At 43.3% G+C, this 27,341-nt stretch overlaps 1 protein-coding gene across 6 annotated transcripts in view; it reads left to right on the top strand.

Moving 5' to 3' along the window:
- Positions 1-27,341, top strand: part of KIDINS220 (kinase D interacting substrate 220) — a 987,486-nt gene that overhangs the window by 211,831 nt on the left and 748,314 nt on the right. For all 6 annotated transcript variants that reach the window (XM_069235892.1, XM_069235890.1, XM_069235888.1 and 3 more), the window contains exon 3: positions 19,386-19,484. In XM_069235892.1, coding sequence (XP_069091993.1) covers positions 19,386-19,484 — 99 coding nt within the window. The remainder of the gene's footprint in view (positions 1-19,385; positions 19,485-27,341) is intronic.

The following is a 27,341-nucleotide window of genomic DNA, read 5'->3' as shown; positions in this document are numbered from 1 at the left end:
CAAGCAATAGAACTAGTACCCAATCATCAAAAAGGAACAGGTGTCTACTCCCTGTATTTCCTAATTCCAAAAAAAGACAAAACACTGAGACCCATATCAGACCTCAGAAAACTGAATCTTTACATCATATCAGATCACTTTCACATGGTAACACTTCAAGACGTGATTCCCTTGCTCAAAAAACAGGACTACATGTCAACATTAGATCTCAAGGATGCATATTTCCACATACCCATACATCCTTCCCACAGGAAATACTTAAGATTTGTAATCCAAGGCGTGCATTACCAATTCAAAGTGTTACCATTCGGGATAACAATAGCCCCAAGGGTATTCCCAAAATGCCTTGCAGTAGTAGCCGCTCACATCAGGAGACAGCACATGCACGTATTCCCTTACTTGGACGATTGGTTAATAAAAACCAGCACTCAACAACAGTGTCTTCTACACACACAATATGTCATAGAAACCCTACACAACTAGGGTTCTCTCTAAACTACCAGAAATCACATCTACAACCGTGTCAAATACAACAATACTTGGGAGCAACACTCGACACACAAAAAGCGATTGCCACTCCAAGTCCACAAAGAGTACAAGCATTCCAAAATGTAATATTAAACACGTACCCAAACCACCACTACCAAGTGAGGTTTGTAATGAAACTTCTAGGCATGATGTCTTCATGCATAGCCATTGTCCCAAACGCAAGACTACACATGGGGCCCTTACAACAGTGCCTAGCAACACAATGGACACAAGCACAGGGTCAACTTCAAGATCTAGTGTTGATAGACCGCCAGACACACTTCTCACTTCAATGGTGGAATCCTATAAATTTAAATCAAGGGCGGCCATTCCAAGACCCAGTGCCTCAATACGTGATCACAACAGATGCTTCCATGATGGGGTGGGGAGCACACCTCAAGCAGCACAGTATACAGGGACAATGGGATGTTCAGCAAAAACAACTGCATATAAATCATTTAGAACTGTTAGCAGTGTTTCTAGCATTGAAAGCATTTCAACCACTAATAGCCCACAAACACGTTCTTGTCAAAACAGACAGCATGACAACAATGTTTTACCTAAACAAACAAGGAGGGACACACTCATCACAACTGTGTCTCTTAGCACAAAAGATTTGGCTTTGGGCAATTCACAATCGCCTAATAGCACAATACATCCCAGGGATTCAAAACCAGTTGGCCGACAATCTCAGTTGAGCTCACCAACAAACACACGAATGGGAAATTCATCCCCAGATACTACAAACTTACTTTCTACGCTGGGGAACACCAGAAATAGACCTATTCACAACAAAAGAAAACGCAAAATGCCAAGACTTCGCATCCAGGTAGCCACACCCTCAGTCCAAGGGCAATGCGTTATGGATGAGTTGGTCAGGGATATTTGCTTACACTTTTCCCCCTCTCCCACTCCTTCCTTATCTGGTAAACAAATTGAGTCAAAACAGACTCAAACTAATACTAATAGCACCAACCTGGGCTCGCCAACCGTGGTACACAACACTACTAGACCTGTCAGAAGTACCTCATATCAAACTACCAAACAGACCAGATCTGTTAACTCAACACAAACAACAGATCAGACACCCGAACCCAGCATCGCTCAATCTAGCAATCTGGCTCCTGAAGTCTTAGAATTTGGACATTTAGACCTTACACAGGAATGTATGGAAGTCATTAAACAAGCTAGAAAACCTGCTATAAGACATTGTTACGCAAACAAATGGAAAAGATTTGTTTATTACTGTCATAATAATCAAATTCAACCACTACATGCTTCCGCAAAAAACATTGTAAGCTACTTATTACACTTAGAAAAATCTAAACTAGAATTTTCTTCTATTAAAATACATCTCACAGCAATATCTGCCTATCTGCAGATTAGACATTCAACATAATTTTTTAGAATCCCAGTCATCAAAGCATTTATGGAGGGTTTAAAAAGAATCATACCCCCGAGAACACCACCAGTCCCCTCGTGGAACCTCAAGATTGTATTAACACGACTCATGGGACCACCATTTGAACCCATGCACTCTTGTGAGATGCAATACTTAACTTGGAAAGTAGCCTTCCTAATAGCTATCACATCTCTTAGAAGAGTAAGTGAAATACAAGCATTTACTATACAAGAACCCTTTATACAAATACATAAACATAAAGTGGTTCTCCGTACAAATCCCAAATTCTTACCAAAAGTTATATCACCGTTCCACCTAAACCAAACAGTGGAACTCCTAGTCTTTTTTCCACAACCAGACTCAGTAGCCGAAAGAGCCTTACATACATTAGACATTAAAAGAGCACTAATGTATTACATTGATAGAACAAAACAGTTTCGCAAAACAAAACAATTGTTTGTAGCCTTCCAAAAACCTCATGCAGGAAATCCAATATCCAAACAAGGCATTGCCAGATGGATAGTGAAATGTATTCAGACCTGCTATATCAAAGCAAAAAGAGATCTACCTATTACGCCAAAGGTGCACTCCACTTGAAAGAAAGGCGCCACAATGGCTCTTCTAGGAAATATACCTATGACAGAAATCTGTAAGGCAGCCACATGGTCTACGCCTCATACATTCACAAAACATTACTGTGTAGATGTGTTAACAACACAACAAGCCACAGTAGGACAGGCTGTATTACGAACATTATTTCAGACAACTTCAACTCCTACAGGCTAAGCCACTGCTTTTGGGGAGATTACTGCTTACTAGTCTATGCACAGCATGTGTATCTGCAGTTACACATGCCATCGAACGGAAAATGTCACTTACCCAGTGTACATCTGTTCGTGGCATGAGACGCTGCAGATTCACATGTGCCCTCCCGCCTCCCCGGGAGCCTGTAGCCGTTATAAGTTGAATAAAACCTGTAAATTTGTAAATTTTGTAAATACTTACTAGTTTTATACACATTATGTACATACATACTTACTCCATTGCATGGGCACCTTTACTATATACACAACTCCTACCTCACCCTCTGCGGGGAAAACAATCTAAGATGGAGTCGACGCCCATGCGCAATGGAGCCGAAAGGGAGGAGTCCCTCGGTCTCGTGACTCGAAAAGACTTCTTCGTAGAAAAACAACTTGTAACACTCTGAGCCCAACACTATATGGCAGGATAATGCACAGCATGTGAATCTGCAGCGTCTCATGCCATGAACAGATGTACACTGGGTAAGTGACATTTTCCATATATATATATATGTTCGATGGCATGTGTAGCTGCAGATACACATGCTTTGCACATCCCGCCATCTAGTGTTGGGCTCGGAGTGTTACAAGTTGTTTTTCTTCGAAGAAGTCTTTTCGAGTCACGAGATCGAGGGACTCCTCCCATTTCAGCTCCATTGCGCATGGGCGTCGACTCCATCTTAGATTGTTTTCTTTCCGCCATCTGGTTCGGACGTGTTCCTTTTTGCTCCGCGCTTCGGTTCGGAAAGTTAGTGAAAAACTCGGAAAATTTGACGGTATTGTTTGCATTCGGTATCGGGTTAGCTAGAATAGATCGACACCGAATTCGGAAGAGCTCCGGCGACCCTTCGGGGTTTTCGATTCCCCGGCCGGGCCTGGTCGGCCCGACCGCGTGCGTCTTCAAGGCTAATGGAACGGACCCCATTCCGCTTCTGCCCCGAATGCCACAACAAGTATCCCTACACAGATCAGCATCTGGTCTGTAATTTGTGTTTGTCGCCAGAACACAAAGAGGATACCTGTGAGGCCTGTCGAGCATTTCGGTCCAGAAAGACTTTAAGGGACCGAAGAGCAAGAAGATTACAGATGGCGTCGGTGCCGACAGGACAAAAACACATGGAGGAAGAAGACGAAGCTTTCTCCATCGAGGAAGCGGTCGATCCTGAACAGACGCCAGAAACCGTGAGTAAGACGTCGATACACAAGACTCATGTAAAAACCAGTAAAGCCCAGGGGACGCCACCGCCAACAGGCCATGGCTTAACCCGAAAAATAGGTGACCAGGCATCGGCACCGAAAAAGGGCATGCATGTGTCGAAGTCATCCGACTCCGGTCGAGATACCGGCACAGAGCACACTCGACCCCGAGACACCGGGTCAGAGCAGACTCGACCCCGAGACACCGGGTCAGAGAAATCTCGGCACCGAGAGAGCGGCACCGAACCAAGTCGGCACCGAGAAATCAGTACGCCGAAAAGCAAAAAAGTCGGAACCGAAAAAGGCATCCGAAAAGGTTTCGACTACACCCAAAGAAGGCTCCACACCCAAAAAGAAACAGGGAAGATCAGCACTCTCCCTCCGATTCGAATGAAACGCAAACTTGCCTTCCAAGAGAAAGACAAGTAGCCACAGGCAAAGGTGGCTAAACAAATAACCCCGCCATCGTCGCCACAACGCTCTCCGCAACCATCACCGGTAGCCACTTTACCAATGATGCAATCCCCAACTCATACAGGGATGAGTCAGGATGATCCAGACGCGTGGGATCTTTATGATGCGCCAGTGTCAGATAACAGTCCTGACTGTTATCCAGCTAGACCGTCACCACCAGAAGATAGTACAGCCTACGCACAGGTGGTGTCAAGGGCAGCGGCGTTTCATAATGTCAGCCTGCACGCAGAGCCAATTGAAGACAACTTTCTATTTAATACACTGTCGTCCACACACAGCCAGTACCAGAGTCTCCCCATGCTACCTGGAATGCTAAAACTCTCCAAACAAGTGTTTGAGGAGCCTGTAAAAGGAAGGGCCATTACTCCAAGGGTGGAGAAAAAATATAAACCGCCACCAACAGACCCCGTGTACATCACACAACAGCTAACACCGGACTCAGTGGTAGTAGGGGCAGCTCGCAAGAGGGCGAACTCACACACTTCAGGAGATGCACCACCTCCAGACAAAGAGAGTCGTAAGTTCGACGCGGCAGGGAAAAGAGTGGCAGCACAGGCAGCAAACCAGTGGCGTATTGCCAACTCACAGGCTTTGTTGGCCAGATACGATAGGGCTCATTGGGACGAAATGCAGCACTTTATAGAACATTTACCCAAGGAGTTCCAAAAGAGAGCACAGCAAGTGGTGGAAGAAGGACAGAGTATCTCAAACAATCAGATACGGTCAGCAATGGATGCAGCAGACACAGCTGCTAGAACTGTAAACACAGCAGTGACAATAAGGAGACATGCATGGCTGCGTACATCAGGATTCAAGCCGGAAATACAACAAGCCGTGCTGAATATGCCATTTAACGGACAGCAGTTGTTTGGGCCGGAGGTGGACAATGCCATCGAAAAACTTAAAAAGGACACTGATACGGCCAAAGCCATGGGCGCACTCTACTCCCCACAGAGCAGAGGCACATTTCGTAAAACAGTTTCGAGGACAAAGCACAGAACCCACAACCTCACAAACAAGGCCCACTTATCAGAGCCAATATCAGCGGGGAAGTTTTCGGGGACAATATAGAGGGGGACAATTCCAAAAAAGTAGAGGGAAGTTCCAAAGTCCTAAAACTCCACAAAACAAGCAGTGACTTAGACGTCACAAATCCCCAACACATAACATCTGTGGGGGGAGGCTAACCAAGTTCTACAAACAATGGGAGGAAATAACAACAGATACTTGGGTCCTAGCAATTATCCAGTATGGTTATTGCATAGAATTTCTCAAATTCCCTCCAAATGTCCCACCGAAAACACACAATATGTCAAAACAACACATGGATCTTCTACAACTGGAGGTCCAAGCGTTGTTACAAAAAGAAGCAATAGAATTAGTACCAATTCATCAGAAAGGAACAGGAGTTTACTCTCTGTACTTTCTCATACCCAAAAAGGACAAAACTTTAAGACCTATATTAGATCTCAGAACGTTAAATACCTACATCAAATCAGATCACTTTCACATGGTGACTTTACAGGACGTACTCCCATTGCTCAAAAAACAAGACTACATGACAACACTAGACCTAAAGGATGCATACTTCCATATACCGATACATCCTTCACACAGAAAGTACCTAAGGTTTGTATTCCAAGGGGTACATTACCAATTCAAAGTGTTGCCATTTGGGATAACAACTGCGCCAAGGGTTTTTACAAAAGGCCTGGCAGTAGTAGCTGCGCATATCAGAAGACAGCAAATACACGTGTTCCCGTACCTAGACGATTGGTTAATCAAAACCAACACGCAAGAGCGGTGTTCACAACATACAAAGTATGTCATCAAAACCCTACCCAAACTAGGTTTCTCACTCAACTACACAAAGTCACACCTTCAGCCGTGTCAAACACAGCAATACTTAGGGGCGACAATCAACACAACAAAAGCGATTGCCACTCCAAGTCCACAAAGGGTACAAGCATTTCACTATGTAATACAGGCCATGTATCCAAAACAAAAAATACAGGTCAAAATGGTGATGAAACTACTAGGCATGATGTCCTCATGCATAGCCATTGTCCCAAACGCCAGATTGCACATGCGGCCCTTACAACAGTGCCTAGCATCACAATGGTCACAGGCACAGGGTCAAATTCTAGATCTAGTGTTGATAGACCGCCAAACATACACCTCGCTTCTATGGTGGAACAATATAAATTTAAACCAAGGGCGGCCTTTACAAGGCCCAGTGCCTCAATACGTAATAACTACAGATGCCTCCATGATAGGGTGGGGAGCACACCTCAGTCAACACAGCATCCAGGGACAATGGGACACTCAGCAAAGACAGTTTCACATAAATCACTTAGAACTACTGGCAGTATTTCTAGCGTTGAAAGCATTTCAACCCATAATAAGCCACAAACACATCCTTGTCAAAACAGACAACATGACAACGATGTATTATCTGAACAAACGGAGGAACACACTCAACACAGTTGTGTCTCCTGGCACAAAGAATATGGCATTGGGCGATTCACAACCACATTCGCCTAATAGCACAGTTTATTCCAGGGATTCATAATCAGTTAGCAGAAAATCTCTCTCGGGATCACCAACAGATCCACGAATGGGAGATTCACCCCCAAATACTAAACACTTACTTCCAAAGATGGGGAACACCACAAATAGACCTATTTGCAACAAAAGAAAACGCAAAATGCCAAAACTTCGCATCCAGATACCCACAGGATCAGTCTCAGGGCAATGCGTTATGGATGAGTTGGTCAGGGATATTTGCATACGCTTTTCCCCCTCTCCCACTCCTTCCATATCTGGTAAACAAATTGAGTCAAAACAAACTCAAACTCATACTAATAGCACCAACTTGGGCAAGACAACCTTGGTACACAACACTACTAGATCTCTCAGTAGTGCCTCATGTCAAACTACCAAACAAACCAGATCTGTTAACTCAACACAAACAACAGATCAGACACCCAAATCCAGCATCGCTGAATCTAGCAATTTGGCTCCTGAAATCTTAGAATTCGGACCCTTACACAGGAATGTATGGAAGTCATAAAACAAGCTAGGAAACCAACCACTAGACATTGGTATGCAAATAAGTGGAAAAGATTTGTTTATTATTGCCATAATAATCAAATCCAGCCATTACACGCATCTGCTAAAGACATTGTAAGCTACTTACTACATTTGCAAAATTCAAAGCTAGCTTTTTCATCCATTAAAATACATCTTACCGCAATTTCAGCATATCTACAAATTACGCATTCAACGTCACTTTTTAGGATACCAGTCATAAAAGCGTTTATGGAAGGCCTAAAGAGAATTATACCACCAAGAACACCACCAGTTCCTTCGTGGAACCTCAACATTGTCTTAACTCGACTCATGGGTCCACCTTTCGAACCTATGCGCTCATGTGAAATGCAATACTTAACATGGAAAGTTGCATTTCTAATTGCTATCACATCTCTAAGAAGAGTAAGTGAGATACTAGCATTTACCATACAAGAACCATTTATTCAGATACACAAGCATAAAGTAGTCTACGAACAAATCCTAAATTCTTACCAAAAGTCATATCACTGTTCCACTTGAATCAAACAGTGGAACTACCAGTGTTCTTCCCAGAGCCAGATTCGGTAGCTGAAAGAGCACTACATACATTAGACATCAAAAGAGCGTTAATGTACTACATTGACAGAACAAAACAAATTCAGAAAACAAAACAATTATTTATTGCTTTCCAAAAACCTCATACAGGAAATCCAATTTCAAAACAAGGCATTGCTAGATGGATAGTTAAGTGCATTCAAACTTGTTATCTCAAAGCAAAAAGAGAACTGCCTATTACACCAAAGGCACACTCGACTAGAAAGAAAGGTGCTACCATGGCCTTTCTAGGAAATATTCCAATGACTGAAATATGTAAGGCAGCCACATGGTCTACGCCTCATACGTTTACCAAACACTACTGTGTAGATGTGTTAACAGCACAACAAGCCACAGTAGGCCAAGCAGTACTACGAACATTGTTTCAAACAACTTCAACTCCTACAGGCTGAACCACCGCTTTTGGGGAGATAACTGCTTACTAGTCTATGCAAAGCATGTGTATCTGCAGCTACACATGCCATTGAACGGAAAATGTCACTTACCCAGTGTACATCTGTTCGTGGCATGAGTCGCTGCAGATTCACATGCGCCCACCCGCCTCCCCGGGAGCCTGTAGCCGTTTCGAAGTTGATCTTGAACATTTGTAAATGTGTAAATATATCACTTTAAACTACGTTATGTACATACATATTCACTCCATTGCATGGGCACTATTACTATAATACACAACTCCTACCTCACCCTCTGCGGGGAAAACAATCTAAGATGGAGTCGACGCCCATGCACAATGGAGCCCAAATGGGAGGAGTCCCTCGATCTCGTGACTCGAAAAGACTTCTTCGAAGAAAAACAACTTGTAACACTCCCAGCCCAACACTAGATGGCGGGATGTGCAAAGCATGTGAATCTGCAGCGACTCATGCCACGAACAGATGTACACTGGGTAAGTGACATTTTCCATATATACTTTTATAAACATATTTGATATTTTGATGTTTATATTTGATTAAAGGTTTTGTTTTATTTTTGACTGATGTATTCATGTCAGGTATGTATGGTCGGTAGTCACCTGTTCGCCTTGAAGGCACGTAAAAAATTGTGAAAACTGACGTTAGCACGCCGGCAAGGACCTCTTATTGCCTCGATGACGCCAGACAGCGTCACATGGGAATCGGGCAATTGTGACGTCCTCGTCGACTTGCAGAGCTGGGAAAAAAAGTTCCGTTGAATGCTGGCGCATTGGGAGAATTCATTAGGTGAGGAATCCACAGGTAACTAGTGTATCCACCAGAAAAGGCGTTACCGAAGGTAAGCAACTTGTTCTTCTCTCACTTGTTTTGCATCATTCTTTACTTGAGGTATGGACTCCGCGTTCAGAGCTCAACTCACTCCAGCTATTATTTGTAGCCTGATGCGTGACCGTTAATGAGTAGTCTCTTTGCTTGTGTCACTACTCACATTTCCTTTGCTGACTACAACATCCACTGTCTCCATGCTCTGGAAAATGAGCCCTCGGACAAAATAGTATTGTCAATATTCACTGTTTTCCCAGCTTTCATGCACCATTACACATGTGAAGTGGACAACATAATTAACCCCAACTACATAAGGTAGGCTATTTTTTCTTATCCTACTTTTTGATATTTTAAATTTCCCGGGTGCAATGAGTGGCAGCAGATGTTGAACAAATTTTATAATCTTCACAGTCATCGTTAGACTGCTGAACAGGAGCTTCCCAGTTAAATTAGTCATCAACAATCCAATATATAAATGCAATGAGACCTGCAAGATATTTAATATAATCCTTTTGTCTCCACATTTCCACGCCAGCAGGAACAGATCTTTTAGATTTTTTGGGACAGCCTCTAGTTTTGTAACCTTTCTTCTGCCAGCTCACAGTGATTCATCCCATTTACCAGTAGCTTCATGGTAGGGGATCCGAATTTCCCCTCTTCTTGCATATCTCCCTTTGCAAGTAGAAGGCCAGTTCCTACCAGGGACCTGGTGCCCCATTCCCTCACCCACCCATTATTCCCTTTATTGCAACTGTGTCATTCAGAGGGAGAGGATAACCTACCACTCTTTCCAGATATGCCTATATATGTGCCCAGTAGCTATGTACAAAGGGACAAAGCCAGATAGTGTGGATAAAGACGTCAAATGCTTCCTTAAGCCTGTTCATAAAGTAGGATTCGCTGGTATTATTTCATAAAAAGAAATGAAGATACTCATATTTTGGAACCCATTTTTAGCATTTTCTCCTCTTCCTACTGGACAGTTGTTTTGGTGTCTGGAACTCAATATGGTTGCTGTCGAACTACTTTGTTAGGTTCAGTTATGATAAAATTATAAATAAAATTGATGCAAACTGGCCCTTCCACAAATATCCTGGGCATGTTCTCGAATATTTGAAAGAGTTCTTTTCTCAGGACTTAAAACTATCTGCTAAAATTAGGGATTCCAGAATGTTCAAAAACTTCCTACCAGGATTGTACTAAGGATTTTTGTACCTTTCAGATAGGTTTCTGATTCTCTTCAGCTTTTCAGAAGGTTAGTATGATAAATCTGATATCCCTTGTGCTGACCTGTCATTTTAGTTTCACGGCTCATTTAATTTATTTACTTTACCACGTTATACATTTTATTTCCATGAGAGGGCAAATATAACAACTCATGGTCTCCAGGACATTTAGTCCTATTATATAAAAATATTGTTGCTTCTCTTAGGCTTTCTCCATATTGGGCTGTACCATTTGCATAAACATTAAGCATATGTTTTTTAGTTGACAAACAGACTCCGAGGTTTCTCAGTGTTGACCTGCTCTTCCCTCTCTGCTTGAGTCATATTTAAGAGTTCTGGGCTTTTTTCCAAACAGCAGTTCAGACTAGGAATAACCTATAGAGGCATGCCTTTGAGTTCCTAGTTCAAATAGAGCAAGGGGTAAAGTCTTGTCTTAGTTTTTTCCCCTCCTCACTCATCCATTCTTTTTTTTTTAACAGAGTCGTTATAGTAGTGTTGTACCACTCTCCCAGTCTGGCTATTTGCTCACTATGCAGTGGTTATTAAGTGACCCACTGTACAACGTCTAGAGTTAACAAGATTTTAAAAAAAGGGAAGGAATGTGTTGTGGAGTGCTGACGTTTTGCTGGCCTTAAGATGCCTCAGTGTCAGCTGCAGTGTCCAGAAAAAAAGAAGACCCACAAGAAGCCAGTACTGCTGTTCTGAGAGAGCATTTTACTTTCTGTTCAAAACGTTCACCACAAGCTCTGTGATGACTGTGCAGGCATCGCGGTTTGCCACAATGCTGTTGGCTCACATAATGTGGGTTCCAAGCAAACGTCAGATCTTCATGCAGTGGCCTGCATCTTTGAGAGCTAAAGTGTTGCTGGAACACTCAAGACCAAGTGAGTTGAAAGTGAGGCTGGATTTGTTCAATGTGCATAAATGCTAATTTGGAATTCTACATAGTCTTCAAAAATCTGTGCTGTTTCGTGGAATATTCCAGCAACTAGTGACACTCGAATACTTCAGTAAAGGATGTACTATGAAAGACTGGGGAGCATGGATGTGTTTCATGGTTAGTCAGTCAGAAAAAGAAAAAGAGAACTAATTTGTTCTCTGTAGTAACCAGTACATGTTAAAGGACTTCTGCAGCTGTACAGAGCAACTGTAAGAAATTGAATTATATGGGGGCACTGTTTGTTTGATGAAACTGTTTTATTGGGACTGCTAAAAGTTATTTATGAGACTTTATAATGACAAGCGCAGTAGTTCTTGGACTGTGCAGTCCAGTATTCACGGAATGCTTCATGATAGAGATGAGTGGCACATAGATGGTGCTGCAAGATGTAGGAGTTGGAAGTAGTATGTTATCCTATAACAGCACTGTAAGCACCAAATACCATAAGTCAGAGCGTGCCTTATGACTAGGTGAGTGCAGTTGTGCCCTAAGGCAGGGTCAGTGTAGTGATTTATGTTCTGTGGAGTGCTCTATGACAGTGTGAATGCAGCAGATTGAAATGCACGGAGAATGCAAAGGTGTATTGCATGGAAAACATAATTGAGAGATCAGTGAAGTGTAAGGTTCTGCTAGTATTGTGGTAGTTGAAGGGCACAAATGCCCCTTGACAGGGATGAGTGTAGTTGACTGGGGGGGTTTCATTTCGCACATAGCCCTATGAGAGGAATGGGTGCAGCATATAGTCCCATGTGTTGAGAGGGAGTTGAAGTGCAAAGATTGCTGTTTTGAGAGGTGGGTGCAGTGTACAGTTCCACTAATTGTGTGAGAGTTGAAGTGCACAGAATGCTATAGGACTGAGATGGGTGCTGTGATATTTCTTGTACAGATTGACCAATAACAGGGATGAGTGCCATGATACATGTTACATGGAGTGCCCCAGTAGAGGAATGAGTGCAGACGGCATTATGTTTCATCTTACATTGGTTGGGGGCTAATTATGTCCACAGTGTGCTATGCTGGTTTTAAGGGGAGTTGTTTGGGTCCTGTTTGGAGTTCTTACTACTCTTTCTAAAGTCTAAATGAACAGATACATGTCTCAGTTTTGTGATCATTAAAAGGAGGTAGATGTTTTGCATCCTACTTAACATGCCTCAAGTTATGTATTCATTTTAGAGGAGAGAAGTGTGATGGGATCTGTTTCTATTATGCCGTGGATGGCCTGCTGCTGCCCAGCCTTTAATGTTCTGCATGGAATCTGAAGCCCTTGGCGGGCCCTCTAGACAGGTCTTTCTCACCCTCTGTACTATAATACTAATGCAAGAGCTACCTACATGAACATAGGACTTTGTACATCTTTGTAGGAAGTTGGCTCTGTATGTACTATTTCAAAGTAAGAAATAGCATGCACAGAATCCAAGGGTTCCCCTTAGAGGTAAGATAGTGGCAAAAAGAGATAATTCTAATGCTCTATTTTGTGGTAGTGTGGTCGAGCCGTAGGCTTATCAGATGGTAGTGTTAAGCATTTGTTGTACACACACAGGCAATAAATGAGGAACACACACTCAAAAGACAATTCCAGGCCAATAGGTTTTTATATAGAAAAATATATTTTCTTAGTTTATTTTAAGAACCACAGGTTCAAGATTTACAAACAATACTTCAAATGAAAGGTATTTCACTCAGGTATCATAAGAACTTTGAATCAACACAATATCATGTACAGTTTTGGCAAAAATGGCAATAAGTTATTTTAAAACTAGACACAGTGCAATTTTCAAAAGTTCGGGGGCGAAGTAAATATTGGTTAGTTTTGCAGGTAAGTGAAACACCTACAGGATTCAAAGTTGGGTCCAAGGTAGCCCACTAGGGCAACCCCAAAGTTACCACACCAGTAGCTCAGGGCCGGTCAGGTGCAGGGGTCAAAGTGGTGCCCAAAACGCATAGGCTTCAATGGAGAAGGGGGTGCCCCGGTTCCAGTCTGCCAGCAGGTAAGTACCCGCAACTTCGGAGGGCAGACCAGGGGGGGTTTTGTAGGGCACCGGTGGGGGACACAAGTCAGCATAAAAAGTACACCCTCAGCGGCACAGGGGCGGCCGGGTGCAGAGTGCAAACAGGCGTCGGGTTTGCAATAGGTTTCAATCGGAGACCCAGGGGTCTCTTCAGCGATGCAGACAGGCAAGGGGGGGGGTCCTCGGGGTAGCCAGCACCTGGGCAAGGGAGAGGGCCACTTGGGGGTCGCTTCTGCACTGGAGGTCGGATCCTTCAGGTCCTGGGGGCCGCGGGTGCAGTGTCTTTACCAGGTGTTGGGTTCTTTGAAGCAGGCAGTCACGGTCAGGGGGAGCCTCTGGATTCCCTCTGCAGGCGTCGCTGGGGGGGTCAACTCTGGCTACTCACAGGGTCGCAGTCGCCGGGGGAGTCCTCCCTGTAGTGTTGTTTCTCCGCAGGTCGAGCCGGGGGCATCGGGTGCAGAGTGGAAAGTCTCACGCTTCCGGCGGGAAACATGCAGTCCTTTAAAAGTTGTTTCTTTGTTGCAAAGTTGCAGTTTCTTTGGAACAGGGCTGCTGTCCTCTGGAGTTCTTGGTCCTTTTAGATGCAGGGTAGTCCTCTGAGGCTTCAGAGGTTGCTGGACCCTGGGGGACGCGTCGCTGTTGCAGTTTTTCTCGAAGTGGGGAGACAGGCCGGTAGGGCTGGGGCCAAAGCAGTTGGTGTCTCTGTCTTCTCTGCAGAGCTTCAGGTCAGCAGTCCTTCTTCGTCTTCAGGTTGCAGGATTCTATCTTGCTTGGTTCTGGGGGCCCCTAAATACTCATTTTAGGGGTGTGTTTAGGTCTGGGGGGTTAGTAGCCAGTGGCTACACCCTCTTTGTGCCTCCTCCCTGAGGGGAGGGGGGCACACCCCTAATCCTATTGGGGGAATCCTCCATCTGCAAGATGGAGGATTTCTAAAAGTAAGAGTCACCTCAGCTCAGGACACCTTAGGGGTTGTCCTGACTGGCCAGTGACTCCTCCTTGTTTTTCTCATTATCTCCTCCGGCCTTGCCGCCAAAAGTGTGGCTGTGGCCGGAGGGGGCGGGCATCTCCACTAGCTGGGATGCCCTGTGGTGCTGTAACAAAGGGGGTAAGCCTTTGAGGCTCACTGTCCGGTGTTACAGTTCCTGCAGGGGGAGGTGAGAAGCACCTCCACCCAGTACAGGCTTTGTTACTAGCCACAGAGTGGCAAAGGCACTCTCCCCATCTGGCCAGCAGCATGTCTGGTTTGTGGCAGGCTGGCAAAACTAGTCCGCCCATACTGGAAGTCGGGTATGTTTTCAGGGGGCATCTCTAAGATGTCCTCTGGGGTGTATTTCACAATAAAATGTACACTGGCATCAGTGTGCATTTATTGTGCTGAGAAGTTTGATACCAAAATTCCCAGTTTTCAGTGTAGCCATTATGGTGCTGTGGAGTTTGTGTTTGACAGACTCCCAGACCATATACTCTTATGGCTACCCTGCACTTACAATGTCTAAGGTTTTTGCTTAGGCACTGTAGGGGCATAGTGCTCATGCACCTATGCCCTCACCTATGGTATAGTGCACCCTGCCTTAGGGCTGTAAGGCCTGCTAGAGGGGTGACTTATCTATGCCATAGGCAGTGTGAGGTTGGCACCCTGAGGGGAGTGCCATGTCGACTTAGTCATTTTCTCCCCACCAGCACACACAAGCTGGCAAGCAGTGTGTCTGTGCTGAGTGAGGGGTCCCCAGGGTGGCATAAGACATGCTGCAGCCCTTAGAGACCTTCCCTGGCATCAGGGCCCTTGGTACCAGGGGTACCAGTTATAAGGGACTTACCTGGATGCAAGGGTGTGCCAATTGTGGAGACAAAGGTACAGGTTAGGGAAAGAACACTGTTGCTGTGGCCTGGTTAGCAGGCCTCAGCACACTTTCAAATCATAACTTGGCATCAGCAAAGGCAAAAAGTCAGGAGGTAACCATGCCAAGGAGGCATTTCCTTACAATCTTTTTACAGCCTTCTGGGGAAAGGCCCTATCAGCTCTCTCCGTCAGAGCTTGCAGCCACTCTAACTTTGAGATTAAAGGTGGGACTAGCTAACTGCAAGAAAGTCAGTAATGCCTTGTTAGAAAGATTTGATTTGTCTCTCCATTTAAATGTGCTAGAGCTAAAGGCTGTCTTTCTCACACTTACTGTTTTCTTGTAAGTGTGCAAATCCAGATTGGTGATGGTTCACTCAAGACACCACCACTGATCTATTCTGTGTTGGAAATAGACCACAGGGATTGGATGTTAAAGCATAGCATGTTTTGCCAGATCATGAGTACCAGATGAGACCTGTTTGCTTCCCATAAGGGCAGGTAGGGGGTGATGTTGAAGTGCGTGGAGATAGTCATATAGCCATCAAAATCATCCATGCCTAAGTGTCCTGCAGTGAATCAAGGACAACCCTGGATGTTAAGTCAGTCTACTGGCATTTACCTTGTTGCACCAAATTTAATTTTAATTGCTCCATCTGTATCATTGGGACCAAATGTGAGACCTTTTGTATGTAGATAAAGGGCGAATTTTGCACTTTTTCCTACCATCACTCAGTGTAGGGGCTTGAATACAAAGAAGCAAGCCCTTGTACACTTTAGCTTTTCTGTAGGATACCCGGACATTCTGGCTGCTCCAGGGGATGCCCCTGTGGTAAGTTCATATAAACATTCTATAACTAAGTTTGCTTGTACTTATGTTGGCAGACCTCCTAACATGATAGGTATTTACATTTGTTTCTAATGGTCATAGATTGTGTATTCTTATTCTGCATTCCAAGTAAGCACGAAATACCATAAGACAGAGCGCTTTGATTCTAAGTTAGCTGTATCTGATGTTACCTGTGCATGGATGTGGATGCGTCAGTAAAGAGTTACTACTTTCTTACTAAAAGTGGTCATCGTTACTTACTGCATTTTTGCAACGATATAAAGGAAAACACTGAGGCAGCATCAGTTTTCATACACTATCTGGTGTTTGACAAAGTGAGAAGATACTAAAGACATTTTACCTGATTGAAGGACTTTGGGGTGCTGAAGAGAAATCATTGTATCCTGTTTATGTACACGAGGTACATGTCGACAAGTTATTTGGCTGAAAATTGGGGATTGTAATGAGAGAGTTGGTGTCTACACGAGATACCAACAAGAGAGTAGTCATTGGGCAGCACGAGACAGCAGCGACCTGCTGCGAGCATCGGCTCTTGCTTGAGGCAGCCCCAACTTAGCTCCGAGCCAGGCTTATGCAGGAGAGCTTCATCAAGTGAGCATGTAGGCATTAGAAGAATGTCACGTCACAATCCCATTGTGACGTAGCTTGGCACATTGAATTAAGCGCACAGAAAAGGAGATGGATGCACTGCCAATGCGTCAAACGCATGTTACAGGCGGCCACACTTGTTTGGGTCTTTTCTACAAACTATGAGTAAGGCCGCAGTTTAACTGCTGTAAAAATGTATGATTTTTCACATATTTTTGAGTTCTGTACAGTTATGGTGTGCAGTGGATGTAACGGTGGCAACATATTGAGATTAAATTGTATTTTATTTATAAATGGGCCATTTTCATTGTTATACTTATGCTTCAGGCTAATATTAATACCACATATTCATATTAGCCTGAAGCATAAGTTTTTGTTTTGTTTTTACACTTAACTGCAGTGACACAAGCAGGAAATTATGATTTTTTTTTCTGAAGCCTTAGACAGTCTTAAAAATAAATTAATTCAAGAACATCATATTGTCCTGGGAAGATTTAATTTTTCTGTACAGTTCAGGTGTGCAGTGGATGTAACGGTGGCAACATATTGAGATGAAATTGTATTTAATTTATAAATGGGCCATTTTCATTGTTATACTTATGCTTCAGGCTAATATGAATACCATATATTCATATTAGCCAGAAGCATAAGTTGTTTGCTTTTTTAACACTTAACTGCAGTGACACCAGCAGGAAATTATGATTTCTTTTTCTGAAGCCTTAGACAGTCTTAAAAATAAATTAATTCAAGAACATCATATTGTCTTGGGAAGATTTAATTTTTCTGTACAGTTCAGTTGTGCAGTGGATGTAACGGTGGCAACATATTGAGGTGAAATTTAATTTAATTTATAAATTAAATAAAATAAAAAAAATAACAAAATTGGCCATTTTCATCATTATACTTATTATAAGCATATGTTTTTTGAACACTTACCTGCAGTGACACCAGCAGGAAATTATGATTTTTTTTTTCTGAAGCCTTAGACAGTCTTAAAAAGAAATTAATTCAAGAACATTGTCTTGAGAAGATTTCATTTTTACACTCGCCATCAACTATTGGAGGAGTCAGTTGATTTGTACATCTCAATAATGAGAATTCTTGATGCCGATTGTGTGTTTGGTGCACAAGTGGATACTTATATTAGGAATCAATTGATCATACATTGCTCCAGTAAGAATGTTCAAGAACAATTTTTACGGCAGTACAGTCCCACATTGCAGGAAGCAAATAATATTGCTAAAAGTGTAGAATGGTCCAGTAAATCTTTTAAAACTATAAATGTCAACAGTGTGTCTGTGTTGGTTAACTGCATTGGCAATTTAAAGTACAAACCAGCTGATGGAATCTAAATGAAGATTTGTGAAAATGCACACGCCTACTGTTACAATTAACAATAAGGTTCAGTGCAGCTGTTGTGGGGCAAAAACACACATTCAGCTTACTTTAAAGTATGTCCTGCCAACGGTAAAGTATGTTTTAAGTGTGGGAAAGTTGGTCATTTTGGGGTTATTTGTCAAATGACACCCAAGAGGGTATCTTGTGTGCAGGAAAATACCATGGATGATGAGATTTCCTTGAAAAATGTATTGGTGTTTGTAAGAGAACAGAGTGTAAGTGAAGGAGATGGGTATGAATGAGCTGTTCAAGTGATTTGCAAAAACAAAAAAAATAGTGAGGAAGTGGATATTGAACCATATGTGCCACCTATATGTGAAATCCGCATTGATAGGAGAAAACTTGAAGTAATGGCTGACTCAGTATCTCCATATACTATTATATCGGACTTTTTCTGCCATAAGAATTGGCAGGGTAAAGATTGAGAACGTACGGATGTTAGAGTATGTGGATATGGGGGAAAAAAGTCAACATGATGGGTTGCTTTGTGTCTGATGTAGGTTTCAAACATAAGACCATTCTTCATAAGGTTCATGTGGCGGCTGATGGGTTGCAAGTGTTGGGGGTTAAGACATTACACTTACTCCCAGTGCCAAAGTACAAGCATGTATGGCAGATGAGACGATAATGATTCAAAGTGTGTTAAGTGGAGTAAACAAATTGGAAGGTGTCCTTAACAAACACAGGAATCCCTTTGAAAAGGGACTCTGGAAAGCTTTTCTCACCATATTTAACTGAAGAAGGATACTGTACCCACCAAACACAAACTGAGACATGTTCCACTATCAGTTTGAAGTGAGTTATACAAAATGCTTCAAAACATGTGTGAGAAAGGAATAATTGAACCTGAGAATACATCGGCTGGGTTTCTCCGGTTGTTTTAGTTAAAAATATATATTTTTTTAAAAATGGGGAATTGAGGTTGTGTGTGGACCTCAGGATAGTGTCTGTTGCAGTAGTGCATAGATTGTAGAAGGTTTGGATGTCCAGAAAAGGAGGTGTGGAAGAAGTGTGAGAGGCAACCATCACATTTTCACAGCCTGAGTATGTATAGCGAATCACTCAAGTTTGTAGCCATCATTGCTGGATTTTAAGAACAGATGAGTAAAATATAGTTAATATAGTAAAACAATTGCATTTCTCCATGAAGAACATATTTGTGTGTTATTACAGCTGTACTTTTTTTATTTACACATTTTTCTTTTTAGAACGGGCAGACTCCACTCATGTTGGCTGCTGAACAAGGCAATTTGGAGATGGTGCAAGAGCTTCTCAGCAAAGGTGCCAACTGCAATCTAGATGATATAGTAAGTATTGTTTTTTATTTCTAGAAATCCCATGTCCTCCATGGGTGGGCAGCTGTGTTCTACTCTTTGGAGTTAAATACAAAGATGTTCCTTAAGAATATAAATGAATAGAAGACTCCAGACCAACACTCTTAGTGCCCAGCTGGATGTTTCAATAAGGAACATTAAAAATACTTTGGCTCTGCCCATATTAATAATGTAAGTAAAGATGTGTTTCTTCTTTACTATTTAAATGGCTCAAGTACAATCAGTTATGGAGGCATTTTCACACTAGAAGATACCAGTGTATGCTTGAAATGTGGATTATTTGAGTATACAGAAACAATAATTCATGAAACAAATACACAAATGATTGAATATTGTATTTAGTTCACAAGCAAATATAAAACACATTTTTAATTTTAATGGGAAGGTTGCAGCTTTTCTAAATTCTGTTGAGGCCATGCACTGTGCATACTGTATTCTGCTTGATGCACTTGCACTGCTCCCACAAATCAATCTGAGGATACTAACAGTTTTTAGCCTCTAATTTTAAATTCTTTCACGTTTACCAAAGTATTTAAATATTTCAATTTTCAGTTTTGCCTCTTTATATATATCTGTTAATACTATTTAACTTTCTAAGCAGTCAGAGGACCCCAGGAGTCCCTGGACTGTAGGTTAGGAACCACTGATTTAGAGTCTGAGTGCTCTAGAACCAAATTCCTCTTTCCTACTTGTGCCTATACTTGTGTTTCTGAACTCTATTGTCTGCTCATCTGAGTGTAAGTCGCTTTAAGAGGAACCTGGAAAAATTGTATGCGGATGGGGGATAATATAAAATGTCCTCGCTATCGTGAATGAAAGTTTCAATTCTATTACGTACACAGAGGTGAGGATTATGCTTATTCTCTCTTCACTTTTATTCAATAGTAGACATGTGAAAAGAAAACAAAACTACTTTTCCCAGGTACCATTGGAAAAATCAACAAAGAAAAAGGACCACTACAGTATTCCAATCACAGTGTCCAACCTGTAACATAGTCCATTTTTACTGACAATGCCCCCTCTTTTTCTGTTTGACGAGTAGCAACTTAACCTGGAAGGTTCATCTGGCTTGACCAATTCATCATTTAAAAAATAAACATTTATAACTAAAAATGTTCTTTCTAAAACATTTCGACATGTTACCAAAACTGTAACAGACTTTTGTTGGTTGAACGAATCGGAATGAACGGTAGCAAAGAAACAACAGTTTTAAATCGTATATATCATCAGCGGGAGGGAATTATTGGTCTCCGACCCATGGGCGGGAATAATCCTCTCCTCCACGTTCTATTGAATTTAAACATTCCTTCAGGATAGCTAGGAAATGTTATATTCCATGACTGGAGGTGAGTATTATGCTTGTTTAAAGCTCACTTGCCACCACTAAAGCCATATCCACCACTGGTTTAAAATAAAACCATTTAAAAGTGGAATCCGAAGACCAATCTGCTGGATTTATAATATCTTGAAGCAAACTCCCATTTGGAAATCCTTGGAAGTCATAGCATCTCTCACAGAATGAGCTCTAAAAAAACAGGTATCAATATCCTCTTCCTTCATCACCCAGCGGAACCAACAAGTGATAGTCGGGGAAGACACAGCTCTGAATGGCTTTCGTATAGAAATAAGGAGTTGCCTTTCATCTGGAGGTCTAAACTCATCCGTCATAGCATCATAGGCTTTAATACATCTTACAACAAATAGCTTACGATTGTCATCCAAAGAAGGATACAATACAACCCTAGAATGTATGTCTTAGTCCTCCTAGATACGTGAGAAGTAACCCCATTAGGGGTAAATACTCTACCACTAATATCTAGAGTCCTTATATCAGAGACTCCGTGACAAGAAACCAGGCCTAACAACATCTCAAACTTACCAGAAAATCTTTACACAACAAGTATTTATTATTCTGCCAGGAAAGAAAGTGGTTGAGAACTTGATTAACATACCAAAGAGAGCAATATCTTGGCTGTGGAGAAAGGGGAAAACCCACTCCCCTCATTAGTTTCCATACCAGAGGCTGTTCACCCACGAGGTGACCTTCAATGGGGTCATGATCAGCTGACCGATTGAAAGGAGTTTACCGACTGGTAAGCCATTTCGGTGGATGTCAGTTCAGAAAAAAAATTTAACACCTGGACAGCGTTGGAGCCCACAGGTTCCAAATCCTGCTGCATGCACCAGCCTATCCATCTATTCCAGGCTGATGTGTATCGTTGAGCGGTAGAGGAACCCCAAGTCTTGGCAAGGAGACTCTGAGCCTTTTCTGAAAGGCCTGTGATTTGCCATCTTCTTCGGTAATCCTCCAAGCCATGAAGCGTAGAGACCCTTCGGGAGTCAGCTTGTGGTGATTCTTCAGGTGATCACTTAGGAGATCCTGAAACAGGGGTAGAAGCATTGACAAATCCCAAGAAAGTTCCATCAGAATGGGATACCAAGCTTAAGATCTCCAAACAGGTGTCACCAACACCAAGTCCACCTGATGTCTCCTGACCTGCGCTGAAACTTGAGTGATGATGGAGAACTGGGGAAACGCATGCCCTTTCTCCCCGTCCAGTCCTGGAAAAAAGCATCTGTGGCTGCCGTCATTGTATCCGGTATCAAGCTGAAGAAACGACCCCCCTGATGGCCCAGGCGGGACGCATATGGGTCCATTGTGAACGGGTCCCATTAAAGTACCAGGGCTTGAAAATTTGAGGGGTTGAGCTTTTATAGATTGGTGTCTTGATAGTACCTGGAATTCCAGTCTGCCACCATGTTGGAGAATCCTGGGAGATGTTCCGTCATCTCAGAAATTGCTCTTCAGGCAGTAGTTCCAAAAATTACCTGCTTGGATTTCATTCCCCCAAGATGGTTGATATACCTCGCCCCCCATATGCTTTCCACCTTCAAGAGGAGGTGGCATTGTATCTTGTTCTTGGTCCAACAACGGACTGTGAATGAACCCGCCAGAAGATTTAAGCAGTTGATATGCAAATGACTTTCCTGGGAAGACTAACTTCCTCCTGTGGATATATCCCCACAACGAGCGCCCCAGTTGATAGTGCTGGAATCAACTTTATAAGTGGAGAAGTGTGGCACAATGGTTAGAGCGGCAGAGTGGCACAATGGTTAGAGCGGCAGACCCTGATGCAGAGATCTGGCCCCGGACCAGGGTTCAATTCCCACCTTGGTGGGACTTGGGCTCAATTCCCTTGGACCAGATAATTCTCGCCTCGGTGCCTCATCTAATTAATGGGTCCCACTCTGTAACTCTGGGCAATAGCTTGCTTAATGTCCACAACAGCCCTCACAGTGCTTGGATGCCTGGCTTCACCCTGGGGCTGTCCAGGAGTGGGCGCCTCACAGGGAAAAGCCAGGAGGGGTTCCACAGCGGTATGCGTACAACACCTTGAGACCCTAAGGGGTAAGTAGTACGCTATACAAATGCGAAGTTCAGTTTTTTACAGTTTTTAACTGAATATGGCCCTCCCGTTCCATGAGTCCATGTTTGCGAGCCACCACCACATCTCCTCTTTGACTTCCTGTGAGATGCGGATTAGCTCTACATAAGGGAGATCCTTCCAAAGGTGGAACGCTTTCAAACGTTGCAGTTTGTGATAATGAAGGGGCCCCCGGAAAGATTGCCTGGATGGACGACTACAGCATTCAGACAACTGACGATCTGACGTAGCAACATCTTCGGCTTTGCTAGCTTCTTGTCCAGCGTCTGCCAGTTCTTCTCCAAATTCCGGGATCGAAGGCTGAGAGACGCTGTTACAAAAGCTATAACAAAACCCAGGAAGGTTATTTTCTGAGTCGGCAGAAGGTGAGACTTGACCCTGTTGACGATGAGCCCCATGGATTCCAGTAAAGAAACTGCTCACAGGAGATACTGTGTCAACCGTCTTGGACACTGATCCATCAAGTGGATGTTGTCGAGGTAAACTATGAGACAGGCGCCTATGGCTCACAGGTGTACCATCACTTGCTGGAGAACCTTGGTGGAACACCAAGAGGCTGAAGAGAGGCCGAAGGGAAGAGTTGTGAATTCAAACGTCTGCCCATGGCATTGGAATTGAAGAAATCAGCAGTGTGGAGGGAAGATGGGAATTGCGAAATATTTGTCGTTGAGATCCAGACGGACCATCTAATCCCGATTTCATAGCAAGTCCCTCAAGAGGTAGATCCCCTCCATTTTCAAGCTGCGGAAAAACAACCATACGTTGAACCTCCCTGAGGTTGATCACAGGTCTCTGACACCGACTCATTTTTCCACCAGAAAGAGATTGCTGAGGAAACTGGAGGGATGAACTTGTACTGGAGCATTGCCCTTTTTACGCTAATGCTCAGAGGCCTCTGAATCTCTAAGGGAAACAGCAGAACCGGAGAGACATAGAATTCTATATGGAACTTCCAGATAGTCTAAAAAGCCCACACATCTGAGGTTGTTTTCCAACTGTGTAGAAAATGTGCGAGTCTGCCCCGAACTTTTACATGGGAAGAAAGGGTAGGACTTACCCTTGTTATGTCCTTGTGTAGGCTGTCTATGGTGGATATTTCATGAGCCCCCCGAGACAAGGGCCTCCTCTGGATGGGAAGAAACCCCTGAAACATGCCATTGCAGCCTTGGACACCTTGAGGGTTCTGGAGATGGAGGGCTGGATGGCAAGGCAGCCAGACGAGCAACCCCTTCCACAACCAGCCCAGATGAAAACCTTGGGGTTGAAAATCCGCTTGAGAGATGATAGCACCTTGTCCAAGAAGTTGAAGGTAGTTACGAACTTCCTTAAGTCCATAATGAAGGGATCCCCAAAGATACTTCCTTGTGCCACCACTCCTACCTCAGAAGATGCCAAATTACCAAGCTTTGGATCAATCTTGATCAGGAATGATCTCTTTCTCTCCGGCGAATGGCCATAGTTGTATTGCCCAGAAGAATAATTGTAGACTAGGCCCAGCCTGAAAGGACGTCTCGAGGACTGAGGGTTCCCAGTACTTTCGCCTCCTCCACCATGTCAAGTATCTTCATTAGGGGCCCTGTGACATCAAGAAGCTTATCCTGACAGGAGTGCCAGGACAGACCAATACGTTTCTTGAGATCTCTCACGTATTTGCCCAAAAATGTTGCGATCTTGGAGTCTAAATCTGGGGTCAAGGTGACTTTACCCTCCAAGAAGGGGCAAGGGCACTCGGCCAGAAGGTGATTGCGAACTTCCTTGTCTAATAGCTTCTGCAACCTGGTTGCCATGTACTTTTACCTCTTAGTAGCCGGTACCCAGTCTGAGGATTTTGGATGGATTAAATCCTCAGGATCCAGCATGTCCTTTGAAAAAGCGGATGTGTTAGGAGAAACAAGTTGGGACGCCAAGGCTGTGAGGATTCATCCTTTGTGTCTTGCTCCACTGGGGAGTCCTCTGCATCGCAATCCGCCAGTTGAAAAGGTGGGTCAGGAACCTGACTGCCCTGAGGATCTTCTGCCAGCAGTTTGATAGAATGGGAAACATTGTGCGCTAAGAAGGCCCTTTTAAGCATGATGCAGTTCTCCAAATCACCAGTTTGTGAGTGTATGCGTTTGGCGTTGGCTTTTTGTGAACGAGCGCCCGTCTTCCCCCTAAAATAGGGGTCCATGGCATCCTTCCATCAGCCACTGTAACGCTGTCGTAGGGAGCCAGGGCAAAGGAGATCGCCGTGGGAATAGATATATAGGGAGTGTATTTTAATCTGCTTGATCTTATTTATTTTACTTCCCCACGCACGGGCACTTTGTATTATTAAGGAAGAAATACTAAAATGCCTCAGGGAACTGCATAAGATTGCACAATTACGGCTGCTACTTATTTTATTTGTGCTGCTAATTTGTTTACTCACTTAAGTTTTCTTGGTTGTGTTCACTACTAAGGGTAGCAACAGCTTTAGCAGAGGTTACATTTTGAACTCGCCAAAATGTTCCCACTTAGGGCCTCTTTTTATTGCTAATCGTGCTCAATCGGTGAAGTAGTACAATCTTTAATGCCGTCCATGTCTGAGGATATTACATTTATTAGAAAGATAGGCACAAATTGTATTTGTTAAAGTCATGTTTCATCTTTTGTATTTGTTTCATCTTTAGCCCTTAGCACTGGCTATGTAAAACCTTGTGGACACTGCATTTCCAGAAATTTGTAATCACTTTTAACTAACATCTTTTTGTTGGTTTTATCTCTGATCTCTTTATTTTAACCATATCATGTAAGGTTTTAAGTAACTATATCATGATTTATAAACTTAACTTAAACTTACTGAATAGATGCGTCAACCTCATTGCAAAATTCACTGTCCTGAGGGAAGTATTGGACTTTTTCTTCCTCCATGAAAAAGGCTGCCTCATCTGGCATTGCAGGGATATGGGCACCAGGGTTACCATTGCAGTCAAGGCGAAGTATGGCGGCTCCAAGTGGAGTTTCGTCCCCAGGGACATAAATTGCCCTTCAATCCCCAGGCAAGGCCTGGGTGAGTATCCCACAGTAAAGCGCCTTGCCTGTATACTGGCACCTAATACAGACGCCACAGGGCATAGGCAATAACTGTGTTGACTGACCAAACAATACGGACCCACACAACTAGGGTGTAACACTCCAGGCCCCATCGGTTCAAAGAAACTGTGTGGGGCATTCGCTGAGCGGCTCAGGAGCTCATCACTATGAGGCCTTTTAGCACCCTGTAGCAGTCGGCGGGAAACACAGCGCGCTGCTTGATCGCTAAAATAATGAAATTAAGCTCATGAAAGGAGCGAAACCTGCTCCCGTGAGCCAACCTGCAAAGAAAACAGCACCTTATGCTCACAGAGTAAATAATAACCTACAACAAAGGGTAAGCAGTAAATAATAAGCTAGAAAAAAGGGTTGGGTCCGATGAGAGAACTGATTACCCGATCTTGCTGGCTGTGTAGCAGCGAAGAAAGAGGGGTAATTGCCAGTAAAGGTGAACTGTCTTACTGTTTGGATAATGTGATTGGACAGTTCTCGTGGTCCTGTTTCTTTGTTGATTTTACCAATGGTTCATGGGAAAAGTCGTTTTGTGTTCTTTTTACATGGCTGCTATTGAATAAAAACGAAGAGCCTCTAGTCCTGACTAAAATTGATCTTAAATCTCAATACAATAATAAAATTAAGAGCATATTTCAGTGGATCTGCAAGTGCGTTTATGTGTTGATAGGTCCAATCAGTTCCTTCTGATCATTGGGGCTGCCCAAATGGTAGATTCTCCCTTAGTGCCGCAGGATAGCAGCTGTTCAGTCTGAGCAGTAACTTATGTCGACATATTTCTTGTGTACCCTAGTGGCTAAACTCCCATTGTGTGTGGCATAATCAATAGGTCTAGAAACAGTAATTAGTTCCTGCTTGATGTTGTGTTGAACCTTCAAGTTCATCCTATGTATTAGTCCAAGGCAAGAAGGCGGAGATGAAAAGTCTTTCCCAACCATCCCAGATAACGTTGATGTTATTTGTAGAGCAAAGCTAAAGTGTTATCTTGTCAGAGTGGACTGGTGGCACTGAATATCTTTATCTGTTCAAAGTGGTGGGGTAGAGGTTTCAGTGGATTAGAGCGAATGTGAAGCTTTTTAATGCACCTCCTACCTGTAAGGCAGTGTCCTCTTCAAAATGAAAGAAGTTGGGACAGTGATATAGATTTTAAAAAGTCCCGTGCTTCTGATTAGAATGTTTAGCTGAGGTCTTAAGGTCTGATTTAAGGTTTGGCGGATGGAGTAAAGGCAGGCAGAGTGGCAGAGGACTTTACGTCCGCCACCCGGCCTTTATTCTGCCTGTCAAATTGAGAGATGTACGCCACCTCTGTCTCAGTTCCTGT

The sequence above is a fragment of the Pleurodeles waltl genome, chromosome 5 (assembly GCF_031143425.1).
Source record: "Pleurodeles waltl isolate 20211129_DDA chromosome 5, aPleWal1.hap1.20221129, whole genome shotgun sequence".
NCBI lineage: Eukaryota > Metazoa > Chordata > Amphibia > Caudata > Salamandridae > Pleurodeles > Pleurodeles waltl.
The sequence above is the reverse complement of the archived record's forward strand: the minus strand, read 5'-3'. Positions and strand labels throughout refer to the sequence as shown.